This window comes from Phacochoerus africanus, chromosome 6, assembly GCF_016906955.1.
Source record: "Phacochoerus africanus isolate WHEZ1 chromosome 6, ROS_Pafr_v1, whole genome shotgun sequence".
Lineage (NCBI taxonomy): Eukaryota > Metazoa > Chordata > Mammalia > Artiodactyla > Suidae > Phacochoerus > Phacochoerus africanus.
This window is the reverse complement of record NC_062549.1, coordinates 15,469,630-15,482,866: the sequence shown is the minus strand read 5'-3', so window position 1 is coordinate 15,482,866 and position 13,237 is coordinate 15,469,630. Positions and strand designations below refer to the sequence as shown.

The window sequence follows — 13,237 nt, the reverse complement described above, 5'->3', positions numbered from 1 at the left end:
CTGATTCGACCCCTAGCCTGAGAATTTCCACATGCCATGGGTGCAGCCATTAAAAAAAAAGAAAGAAAAGAAAAGCCCATTCCTTAATAAGCTCAAGAAAAGTCAAAATAAGCACAGGACCTTTGATGGGTTTTTAACCATAAGAAAATTGAAACTCGTGTCCAGGAAAAGTTAAAGCAGCTTCTCATTTTGAAGCTAGTGGTGACCAATATCTTCTGGTGACTCCTGTAATGATCTAAAAAAAGTCTTTGTATTTGCTTCTGGTGAATATCTGGTTTTGTGGTGGAAAATTTCTGAAAGAGGTACAGATTTGCTGCTTCTATTGTTTTTCTTGTTGCAAATCAATCATTCTCTGGAGGCGTGACAAGCCAAGAGACAGGTGTCACTTTGAAATGCAGGCATTTTCATCAACACCCAGGAGGTTCAAACCAGATCTGTGACTGACTGACCCCGCGGCCAGAAAACATTCACAAGGATGTGTCTGTTTCCATGTCAGGAGAGCAGGGATGCCTTCTTAGAGTACCAGTTGCACCAGAGGATCATGGGGTTAGAAAGAGCACCTGCTTCCAGTCCGAGAATGTCAAAGCCGGGCTTATGACAATATACCTCCTTTTTGTGTTGGAAGCTGCGTTGGCTCAGAAATGTGCATTTCAAACACTCACGACATAATGGACCTCTTGGCAGGGAATTCTGAAATTCCTATCTTGATTAGCTCAATTTTAAAGTCTAATTTTCTGTGCAATTTAGAGCAATTTCTCCTGAACAGCCACCTACAATGGAGCTGAAACACTTAGCAATCATATTTAAGTGTAAAGTCCCTTGTAAAATTGTTTTTCCTTCCTTAAGACCAAATGGAAAGACATCCAAAGACTTCATGCATTTTTGATTTTGGTTTTTCATTTGAATATTCTAGAAAGATTACCTGGCTCTTAGGAGAGCCAGTGCTTGAAGATAAATCATTATTACAAGACGGCAAAAAAAGAAAAAAATCCATGGGAAGATGTAGAAAATGTTTGTTTGAGGAGTCCCCGTTGTGGCACAGGGGGAGCAAATCTGACTAGTATCTATGAAGATGTGGGTTCGATCCCTGGCCCTGCTCAATGGGTCAAGGATGAGGATCTGGCATAGTCACAGACACAGCTCAGATCCTGAGTTGCTGTGGCTGTGGTGTAGGCCGGCGGCTGCAGCTCTGATTCGACCCCTAGCCTGGGAACTTCCATATGCTGCAGGTGCGGCCCTAAAAAAAAAACAAACAAACAAAAAAGAAAATGTTTGTTTTGCAGATGGAAAAAAGTAGGCAACCAAAGATGCAAGTTGAGTCCAACTTGCATATCGCCAAAATGTGATGTGCAGTTTGGCATATGGGGTTTACATGACTGAAGGCTTCCTCATAGAAGCCACACGTAACTGGCTTGATTGCCTGGGTGTGTCAGTACCCAGATGGTTCAAGTCAAGGAACTTGTTGCGCAGAAGGGGGCTGTTTCAGGATAGGAGAACCCTTGGAAGTGCCCACGTAAACAGCCACCCATCAAGTCCTTTCCTGTCTGCCCCCACAGCCACAGCACACCATCCCTGACGTCTTCATCTGGATGCTGAGCAACAACAAGAGGGTGGCATATGCCCGCATCGCTGCCAAGGACCTGCTCTACTCCCCCATCAGAGAGCAGATGGGTAAACACTGCGGGAAGATCAAAACTCACTTCCTCAAAGTAAGTCTGCATTATGCTTGACTCAAAGATGGGAAACCTCTGTTTTTCCTGGGTCGCTCAGCATTCCTTTTTAAAAATCCAGTGGATGTACCTTCAGGTTTCTTTAGTTTTTAACTTCTTCGATTCCTAGGAAGAATGAACATTTTTCATTTCCTCTCTACCTTTTCCTCTTGTGTAATTTATCCATGGCATCATTTCATGTGTTCATCTGTATCTTAAAAATAGATTTCAAAGAAAGGTACAAGAAGGGAGGTTTATATTCCATAAAATTGCTAACTCAGGGGTCCTGGTGGCTTTACATGGTAAAAATATGATGGTCTTTTCATTTTGGGTCCTAACACCCTTCCCGAAGGCAGGGTCAGAAGCACATTCGCTGGATGGAGTCTACTGTCTCTAAATCAATATTTGAACCTTTCTTGGAGACCCAGGGTATTTTACCTCTGCTATAAAGGGATGTCTATCCCAGGAGTAGATTTGGACAAACACGGAGAAAGAGCGGTCCAAAGGCTTAAGACTCACCAGTGGCTGACAACAAGAGTATGTCATTTGACTGATTAACTCCCAGCTCACAGTGGACTGTGCTGCCCATTTGAGTTCTGATTTTTTTTTTTTTTTTTTTTTTTGCTTTTTAGGGCCACACCCATAGCATATGGAAGTTCCCAGGCTAGGGGTCCAATCAGAGCTACAGCTGCCGGCCTACACCACAGCCACAGCAATGCAGGATCTGAGCCGTATCTGCGACCTACACCACAGCTCACGGCAATGCAAGATCCTTAACCCACTGAGTGAGGCCAGGGATCGAACCCGCAACCTCATGGTTCCTAGTCAGATTCATTTCCACTGTGCCACGACAGGAACGCCTGAGTTCTGATTTTTTGCTGTAATGTAATTATTCTTCTGCTGCTTTCAAAGGTGAGAAGGTTCAAAACCATGCCAAATGAAGAACAGATGAAGCGATAACAAGGTTTAACTGAGAAGAGAGATTTGACAGTAGGAGGGAGATTTCAAGTGTTTGTAGGGCATCCACATGGATGATGGGTTGAGTGTGCGTGCGTGCGTGCGTGCGTGTGCGTGTGTGTGTGTTTCCAAAGGATAGAACCTGGCCCCATGATAGCTATTGCAGGGAAATGGTCCCCTAAATGGAGGGCCACGATGTGCTCTTTGTCCCCTGGGTATGCATAGGGCAGTGGGCAGCTAGATTAGGTGACCTCTAAGTGCACCCAGTTGCCGGAATCTACAGTGGATGGCATCGTTTACATGTGCAGACAGAACAGGTGGTACAGGGTAACGGTTTAATCCTTGGGCTTTGAAATAAGGTGAATCTGGATTGGAATTTGGTTTAGTTTACTAGGGTTGTTGTAACAAAGTGCCACAGAGTGACTTAAACAACAGAAATGTGTCATCCTGCAGTTCTGGAAAGCTGAGATGAATGGGCAGGTCCGAGCTCCCTCTGCAGGTGCCAGGAAAGCGTCTCTTCTAGCTTTGGGTAGTTCCTTGGCTTGTGGGCATATAGTTCCAATCTCGATATCGTAATCTCCCTGTATGTGTGTCAGTCTTTTCGTAAGAATCCTACTCCAGACGGACCTCATGTTAACTCTGTCTACAGTGGCCCTATTTCCAAATAAGGTTGTATTCTAAGATTTCAATGTATGAATTTGAAGGGAATCCAGTTTTACCACTTAGAGAATTCCAAGGCTAATATTTACGAGCTGTGTGATTTAGGGCAAGTTATTTAACATCTCTGTGTCTCCTAGGCTTCATCCTTCAAATGGGAATGGTTGAGGATTAGGTAGGTAACTGCAAGGAAAAGAACAGAGCCTACATCCCCCAGAGTCATCACTCAGTAAATGCTGACATTCAAACAAATGGGAATCAAACATCCAGAGGGCATGTTGTGTGCCTCCTGCATCTCCAGTGAAGTGGTTGTGGCTCTGTAGGTTATTTTCTGTCGGGTGTATAAAATGATTTTTAAACCCACCCCTGTACAACTGTAACTGAAAAAAGAAAAATTCACCCTGGTTATTCACCACCAATATTTCTTCAGCTTTGCCCACCCAAGGAATTCTGGGGTGGCGAAAAACATTTGTCTTAAAAATGGCAAATCACAGGAGTTCTCGTTGTGTTGCATGAGGATGCAGGTTCAATCCCCAGCCTTGCTCAGTGGGTTAAGGATCGGTGTTGCTGTGAGCTGTGGTGTAGGTCACAGACAAGGCTCGGATCTGGTGTTGCTGTGGCTGTGGTGTAGGCCAGTGGCTACAGCTCCAATTCGACCCCTAGCCAGGAATCTCCATGTGCCGCAAGTGCGGCCCTAAAAAGCAAAAAAAAAAAGGCAAATCATTTCAAAAACCCTGGTTCTAAAAATACTAGAAAATCAGCGTCAAGTTATTCCTCCTAAGTATTTTGATGTATTCCGGCATTATGTCAAATTAGAACAAAGAACAACTGTGAAATAAAGCCAGATGAGAATTCAGAACTTTGGCCCTGTGGCTTTGGCTTATTTCTTTATTGGGAGTCCCCTGTTGCCTCTGAGATTGCTTGGGGTGATAGCTTTGTACCCCTCATTGAATTTAATTGCCCAGACATGATGAAATATCATCATAAGACAATTCAATGAAACCGTTTTCATTCCTGTTTTGATTGTCACCACTGCTTTTAAGTCCCTCCCTCCACCTCCCTTGACGCCCCTTTCTCTTCACCGAATTGGTAAATCTGAAAAAAAGCAATTGTTCCACCAGGAAGACAAAGCATTCACACCCCTGCCCCTCCCTGGGTTTCTTAACCGGCATTTGGGAAGAAGAGTGAGACAAAGCATCGCTTGTGACTCTCTAACTCGCTAGGCTTAGAGTTGCCTCCAAGTTTATTCTATGGAACAGCTGTCCTTGGAGTGGTTCCGTGAACATCTCATGTTCAAAGCCGTTTGGAGGTTGCCCGTGGGGCTCTCTTGTAGACTTTCGCAGTGCCTGCCTGTTGCCCAGTAGAGAACTCAAAGTCCTGCCGCCAGGACTTCTGCAACCCACGCTCATCAACCTTATTCAGCCAGAAGAGTTGTTTACAACCTTTAGGAAACGGCTGCCCCTGGGGTGCCCAGTTTGGGGGAATATTCATCTAAAGGAAACAAGAGGGCCTCCTCTGAAGTCGCCTGGCCAAGTGATAGTAATTCTGGAATGGTAACCAGGGCTTCGTGGTCCCTGTGCCATGACCTTTCACTTTCTCTGATTTAAAAATATTCGTAATGCTTCTAAAAATGCAGGAACAGAATTTGCTGAGCTCAGCCCAATCCTCTGTCCAGAAAAGCAGAGTGCTGCCCGCTTCAGTCTCGGAAAGGAGCATTCATGACCCCAAGGACGCTTCCCACCAGAGAAGCTGGATGCCCTTGGAGCCCCGCCAGAGGGGGGCGCTCAAGCTTCTTGTTCGTTTCTCCTTGAGTCGTCTCTCTCTCCTGGCTGACGCTGCCACCCCTTCTCAGGCACTTGTGCCCCCCGCCCCTGAATGTCACCTCTTCCTCTCAGGTGTCCAGCTTTCCATCCAGCTTTCCCTAGGATCCTGTGGAAAGTGAGGGCCAGAGACACCCTTCTGGGTCCTGCCACAGAGCGAAGTCTCTACAAGGCAAACACATCTTTCTCTTACTAATATATATATATTTTTTTTAATTTTTTTTTGGGGGGGTCCTTTTGCCATTTCTTGGGCCGCTCCCACAGCATATGGAGGTTCCCAGGCTAAGGGTCTAATCAAAGCTACACCTGCTGGCCTACACCAGAGCCACAGCAATTCGGGATCCGAGCCGCATCTGCAATCTACACCACAGCTCACGGCAACGCCAGATCCTTAACCCACTGAGCAAGGGCAGGGATTGAACCCGCAACCTCATGATTCCTAGTCGGATTCGTTAACCACTGCACCACGACGGGAACTCCAATATATTTTTAATTTTTTAATTATACTTGATTTACAATGTTCTGTCAATTCCTGCTGTACAGCAAAGTGACCCAGTTACGCGCACGCACGCGCGCGCACACACACACACACACACACACTCTTTTTTCACATTATCCTCCCTAATGTTCCACCACAAGCCTAGTTCCCTGGGCTATGCAGCAGAACCTCGTGGCTTATCCACTCCAAATGCAAGAGTTTGCATCTACTAACCCCAGACTCCCAGTCCCTCCCCCTCCCTCCCCTTCCCCCTTGGCAACCACGAATCTATTCTCCAAGTCTATGAGTTTGTTTCTTTTCTGTAGACAGGTTCATTTGTGCCGTATCTCTTACTAATATTGATGGACCAACTTCAAGACAGTTGGTGTCTCTCCTTTCTCTCCTTTTTCCGACTGACCAAGATTTCCCTTCCTTTCCAGCCCCCTGGCATTTCCCCAGGATCCCGGAGGGAGGTGTGGGTGGTGCATGGGAGAGGCGAAAACGTCAGCCTCCTGTCTCAGTGCAGGTTTTCCACATTGGTGATCAGAGTTTTTTTGATGCCATTTTGCACTCTTTTTTTTTAGGGCTGCACCTGCGGCACATGGAGGTTCCCAGGCTAGGGGTCCAATCTGAGCTACAGCTGCCAGCCTACACCACAGCCACAGCAACGCCAGATATGAGCCGCGTCTGCAATCTACACCACAGCCCAGCCCACGGCAATGCCAGATCCTTAACCCACTGAGCAAGGCCAGGGATTGAATCTGCAACCTCATGGTTCCTAGTTGGATTCATTTCCGCTGCTCCACAACGAGAACTCCTGCACTCTTAATTATTATTTTTAATTTCCCTCCCCGCCTTGCCATGCTAGTCTCAAAGGGAAAGAAGTTGCTAAGGATGGTCAGGCTTCAGGAGCATGTGAGAAAAAGGAGAGTGGGGAGAAGGGGAGGCGGGGGAAGACACAGCCCAGGCTGGAAATGCATGTGCCATTAAACGTGGCATGTCGTTTCTGTGAGCACCTAGGAAATGCCCAGTAACGCTGCTTGAGGTCCAAGTTGTATTTCCAAGTGAGAGACTCTGCATTGTCTTGCAAGCAAGTCAATGTATTTTTTAAAAGATGTATAAATTCCACACTTTAGGAATGCAGCCACGGTCCTTGTATAGCATTTTCACAAGAAGTGAGCTGAGTGTGGGGTTGGTTCTAACCATGAATGCACACACACACAGCTCGTTTTCGTAGCCATAGAAATGCAGGATGCTTTGTGTTTTTTTGCTTTTCTTTTACTTTAAGAAGCAAAGGATATCAGCTGGGGCCAATGCAGCATAGTAAGTTAAGAGTCTTGCTACTCAAACATTTAAAACTATGAGAAAAATTATATACATATGTCACTTTGCTGTACAGCAGGAATTGACAGAATAATGTAAATCAGCTATAATAGAAAAAAATGAAAATCTGAAAAAAATGAAAAAATAAAACTGGGGTCCATAGACCAGCGGGATTACCACCAAGAAATGAAACCTCTCAAATCCTGCCCCACCCCTACTGAGTCAGAATAGACGTTTTTTAAAAAATGTTTTTCATGATAAGACTTTGTAATTATTTTACGATGTCAGTGAATCTACCCAACTGTATTTTCACAAATGGCCGATGAGATGTCTTGGAGTCCTGAAAACCTCAGCATCTTCTGTCTTTTGGAGGATTCAGTGTCCTCCGAAGTCTGTGATTGTCCGCGAGGATACCAAAGATGCTTAGTGGTAAAGAGCATCTTACTAAGTTGTTCTCGCCTGGGTCCTTGCTCTAAGTTTCTGGTTTTCAGGACTAGACCATGTGTGGGTCACTATCCACAGGGTCTGGCTGAGAGAGAGGTTTTGTGTGTTTGTATGGAATGTCCACAGAAGGGTGATAGCAAACCATTGTCCTGTCGTCAGATGTCAGAGCAAGCTCTACTTTGCAATTAGTCATCTGGGAGAAAAGAATACACACATTTATGACAAACACAGTATGAGGCTCCATTTCGAATTGGAACTAAATGTTTCAAGATAGTTCTGCTTGATGGTGCCCATTTACTGCTGCCAGTGCCAGAGTGAATCAAGAGGATTATCAGTTGGTATGAAAGAAGATGATCTGAAGGGAAACCCTTTTTCAAATCTGCTTCTAGGGAGTTCTGGTCTTGGCTCAGTGGTAACGAACCTGACTAGTATCCAGGAGGATGTAGGTTCGATCCCTGGCCTCGCTCAGTGGGTCAAGGATCCAGCATTGCCATGAGCTGTGGTGTAGGTCGCAGATGCTGCTCAGATCCTGAGTTGCTGTGGCTGTGGCGTAGGCTGGCAGTCGCAGCTCTGATTCAACCCCTAGGCTGGGAACTTCCATGTGGCGTGGGTGTGGCCTTAAAAAGACAAAGAAAAAAATCTGCTTCTAGGTCTACCTATTTTCATCCCTTGACTGCTGCCCACCTTGAGCCTCCCATCTTGCTTCAATCAGAATTCACATTTTGGAGCTCCCATCGTGGGGCAGTGGAAACGAACCTGATTAGGAACCATGAGGTTGTGGGTTCGATCCCTGGCCTCGCTCGGTGGGTTAAGGATCCAGTGTTGCCGTGAGCTGTGGTATAGGTTGCAGACGCGGCTCAGATCTGGCGTTGCTGTGGCTCTGGCGTAGGCCAGCAGATGTAGCTCTGATTAGACCCTTAGCCTGGGAACCTCCATATGCTGTGGGTGGGCCCTAAAAAGCAAAAAAATAAATAAATAAATAAATAAATAATTCACATTTTAACCAGATGCCCAGGCAGTTCACATGCACTGATACACATATTGGTATGTGAGGAGATTGGGCTGAGAGGATGGGCTCTGGAGGCAGGTAGAGCAGGGCTGAGTCTTGGCTCCATCCCTGCCTCACTCTGTGACTTGGGACAATTGTCTTAATGTCTCCGAACCTCCATTTCTTCATCTTTAAAACACATGTAATAAAAGAATTTACTTTATTTTTTTTTCTTTTGTCTTTTTGCCTTTTTCTAGGGCCGCTTCTGCGGCATACAGAGATTCCCAGGCTAGGGGTCCAATTGGAGCCGTAGCCACCGGCCTATGCCATAGCCACAGCCACGCGGGATCCGAGTCTCGTCTGCAACCTACACCACAGCTCACAGCAATACCGGATCCTTAACCCACTGAGCAAGGCCAGGGACTGAACCCGCAACCTCATGGTTCCTAGTCGGATTCGTTAACCATTGCGCCACGATGGGAACTCCTAAAAGAAATTACTTTAGAGTCATCGTGAAAATGAATGCCAATCCATTGTCAGTAGGATGCACATAATGGGACATTCTGTGTTTAGGGAGGAACATTAGACCAGAGCCTGACACAATGCAAAGGTTCGGCATGTGTAAAATATTATTATTATTAGAGAAAGAAAGAACTAATTCAACAAATATCTACTTCCTGGTTGCCAAGCACTTTTAGGCATTTGGGGACATTACTGTGTTATGATAGAGAAAAATCCTGCCTTCGTGAATGGATTGACTAGTGACGTAGACAGGGCGATTACGTTTATTACAACAAAGTAACCTTAGGCTCTCAATAACTATTTGCTCGATTGAGCAAGTGCTTAATGCATTTTATCTATTATCATTATAATTGTAGATGAGAGGAATCCAGTGTTACCTGTCTTATTATAATTTTTAAAAGTACGAATTGCAGACCGGTTGTCCTTACTAACAACAAAATGAGCTTATGTGGTTTTTCAAGCTGAGTAAATAATGGCATCCCACTCTCTAAAGTATAAAATCTAGACTTCCCCACATACCGAGCAGGATTCTGCAGCCTCATCTGTGTCATTCTCTGCTCCAGCTCTTTCTTTGCTGAAAGCTCTTAGCAAATCCAGCCCTGGCACCAAGTAAGTTTGCATTAAATGTCAGCCCTTATTATCACTGTTAGTTCCTGCTCCTGTATCTTTGCTCGTGTACTTCCTTTTTTCTCGGATGCCTTCTCTACGGATCTAACTCCAAAGTACCAATTAAAACCCAGTGGAATATGTGAGTCATAAAAAAAAGATGGAAAGGAGTTCCCTGTAGCACAGTGGGTTAAGGATCGGACATTGTCTCGGTGTCGGCACGGGTTCAGTCCCTAGCCAGGGGCAAGTGGGTCGGGGATCCAGTGTTGCCGCAGCATTGGCGTAGTTTTCATTGCCTGGGAACTTCCCCGTGCTGTGGATGAGGCCAAAAAAGGAAAACAAAAAGATGGAAACACCTCTTTTCCTTCTCTTCCCCCTAAACATTTGCTCTCTTACACTTGACCTTGCCTTTGAGTAAGTGAATGCAAGTCAGCCTCCTTGTATAGACATGGGCTCTTGGAGTGGAGGCTTGGGTCTGTGTCTCAGTCATTTTGCTGTCCTTCTGGTCCTGCTCCCTTAGCAAGCCTGGTGGCACTTGGTGGTAGTTGCTGAATTGAGCTGCTCAGAATCCTCCTAGAGAACTTACAGAGCAAGATAGGAAAGCAAGGGAAGAACCACGCACAATGTGGGATTCCAGGGCTTTTTCCATGGGTGCCTGAGAAAGTGTCAAACCAAGTGGTAGCCTCTCATAGCGGGTGTTTGTGATTCTCGATGGAAAAGAAGTGGTGCTGGAGAAAGAGGAAACTATTGATGGGAAATCCTAAGAAACACTAAGGAGGGGCACTTGGAAGTGTCAACAAAATCTGGAGAGGTGGCCACTCTCAGAATGGAAGCCTCGCCAGCAACCCTGAATGCAGCCAAGTCCAGGGCCTGGGACCCCTTAAATGGGGGCAAGGAGTCCCCTCATCCTGGTGTCCCCTCATCCTGGTGATGGAGAAATAAAGGAGCCTCTCTGCATCAAGCTGTGTCCTTCACGTGTTGAGAAAACATGCGCCCTCCGCACATCTGTATGTTTAGACACGCCACACACAGGGGTTCACACACAAACACACAAACTCAAACAAACATAAACACAAATCCACTACATTCAAAGGAGAGAAAGCAGGGCAATAGAGGAAGTTGAAACTGCCCTGCGTGAGGAAGGGGTGGAGGAAGGAGAGGTGTGCAGCCAGGAAGGAAGATCATGGTAGGGCAGGTGGGTTCCTGCAAGCCTGCGAGCCCCCAGAGGCCTGACCTAGGGAAAAAGACTTTGAGTTCTTACTGAATGAAGGAGAGGCAGGAGCTTTGTGGTAGGAGCTCCAGACACCTGGAAGTTCTGGGAAGGGAGATTTCAACTCCGTGTGGGGAGAGGCAGAGCATGGGGGTTCAGAGTGCAGATCCAATATCATTTCTCCTGGTTCACGTCACTTAAAAGCTGAGTGATCTTAGGGAACTTAATTAACATCTCTGAGCCTGACGTAGGGGCAGAAACCACACCTCCCCGCTAGGTTTAAATGATCTGGGGCTTGGGAGTGCTTAACACAGAGCCTACTGAAGCTTCAGGCCCCCTTAGCCTGGATCCTCTAAAACTGCATCGTGGCCGCTGGGATCATTGGTCTCAGGGAAGCATAAGAAGCAGCCCGAGGCGGGGGTGGGGGTGGGGGCTGCTCTCTTACCCCCACCCCCTACCCCCAGTCGTGTCTTCAGAAGGACCTCTTTCCTCAAAGAGTGAGGTCCCTATCAGTCCCTACTAACGAGAAGGTCTTCCTTGTGACTTTTCCTCAGCTTCCCGGAAAGCGGCCATCTGGTTGGTCAGTACAAGCGAAAATTGATGTGTACCTGTGGCTGGGCTCCACCAGATACTCGAGTGCCATTTTGGACAACTTGCCAGCAGGCTATGAAGCAGAAACGTCCTCCAAGGGGGCTGGTGCCCATCAGCTCCCAGCCAACCTGCTCTACCAAGGTATGGCACCCATTGGGCAAAGAGGGTCCCAAGATGGCTCTGGTGGCTTCTGAGAAAACAGTATGCATGTGTTGTTTGCACATTACTTCATTTTATTTTATTTTTATTTTATGTTATGTTCTTTTATTTATTTATTTATTTTTTTGGCTGTGCCTGCAACATGCGGAAGTCCCCAGGCCAGGGATGGAACCAGTACCACAGCAGCAACAACACCAGATCCTTAACTGCTAAGCCACCAGGGAATGCCTGCACATTATTTTAGGATCAACATACTTGCCTCTTTTAATACAGGTTCTAAATTTTCTTCCTGACCTCCCAAGGCCCCATCTAAAAAGAATACAGTGAAGTTGGAATTCCTGTTGTGGCTCAGCAGAAAGGAATCTTACTAGTATCCACGAAGATGCAGGTTCGACCCCTAGCCTTGTTCAGTGAGTTAAGGATCTGGCGTTGCCGTGAGCTGTAGTGTAGGTCGAAGGTGCAGCTCGGATCTGGCATTGCTGTGGCTGTGGTGTAGGCTGGTGGCTACAGCTCCAATTGGACCCCTAGCCTGGGAACCTCCGTATGCTGTGGGTGCAGACCTAAAAAGCAACAACAACAACAGTAATAATACAGTGAAGTCATTAAGCACATCTGGAATAAACATTTATATTTTTATGTTAATGGAGAGAATGCAACTTGAGTTTCTTTGTAAGCAGACTATATAGAGTTTGCATTTTAAGCAAAAGATGTCTTTTAAAGAAACATTGGTAAGTTCTTGTGCTGATAGGACCTGTGGAGTCAAAGAAAATTTTCCTTTTACATGGCATTGGGGTTTGACCCAGGCACAGCAAGTATTCGCATTTCCTGGTAATGACCCCATAGAAACTGGTATCACTGGGGTCACTCATGTTTCTCTAGCTTAGTTCTCAACTTGGCTGTTTTAAGAAATCCAGCATTTCTGTGGAAGGTTTATGTCATCCTTTCTTCTATGCAGATATTTTCTGAGTGCCATCATGTTTATATTTTTATATGATTTTGAAGTTCAATGTAAATATTAATGCCTTCCAATTACATTTTGCTATGTGTCTCAATTGCTTCAATCTGCAGGATTTTTGCTGCTGAATTCAGATAGAGAAGATCACAGTTTTACCTTCACTTTAACTGAAGTCAAATTTTGAATTGAGCCAGTGTCTGAAACACTGGAGAACCAGCTCCTAATCCAGGTTTCCTATGTTTCGCAAGGCTCCTCTGATGCTGGTTGAACTTGACTGCCAGTGGAATATAAGTGGCTCAATAGTTAGAGAAGACAAGGTTTTGGCTCAACTCATGGTTTCCATGCCCGATATCAGTGCATAAGAGCAAGGAAAGCTTAGCTGTGTTTTTTTTAAAAATGCATAGCCCTACCATGTGCCAAGCAGTGTGCTGTGTACTTTAAACATAAACTTTAATCTATTTCTCATATCAACCTTGGGTAGTTTCTTCATTTTATAGGTGGAGAAAAGATGTATCAGAAATGCTTAGAAATTTCCCAAGATCACACAGCTAGTAAATGCTGGAGCAGACAATCTCCAAATCAGGCTTTATTCCCACTGCTTTCCATCGTGTCTTTAGAGTGTTTTCATCTTTGGGTGAAAAATACCCACATCAAGTTATCTTTTTTTTAATTAAAAAAAAAATGGAGGAGTTCCCCGTCGTGGCGCAGTGGTTAACGAATCCGCTAGGAACCATGAGGTTGCAGTTTCAATCCCTGCCCTTGCTCAGTGGGTTAAGGATCCGGCATTGCCGTGAGCTGTGGTGTAGGTTGCAGACGCG

At 45.7% G+C, this 13,237-nt stretch overlaps 1 protein-coding gene across 1 annotated transcript in view; it reads left to right on the top strand.

The window, feature by feature from the left end:
• Positions 1-13,237, top strand: part of FER1L6 (fer-1 like family member 6) — a 145,717-nt gene that overhangs the window by 54,064 nt on the left and 78,416 nt on the right. The window contains exons 17-18 of the mRNA XM_047783301.1: positions 1,557-1,709; positions 11,269-11,446. Of these exons, the coding sequence (XP_047639257.1) occupies positions 1,557-1,709; positions 11,269-11,446 (331 nt within the window). The remainder of the gene's footprint in view (positions 1-1,556; positions 1,710-11,268; positions 11,447-13,237) is intronic.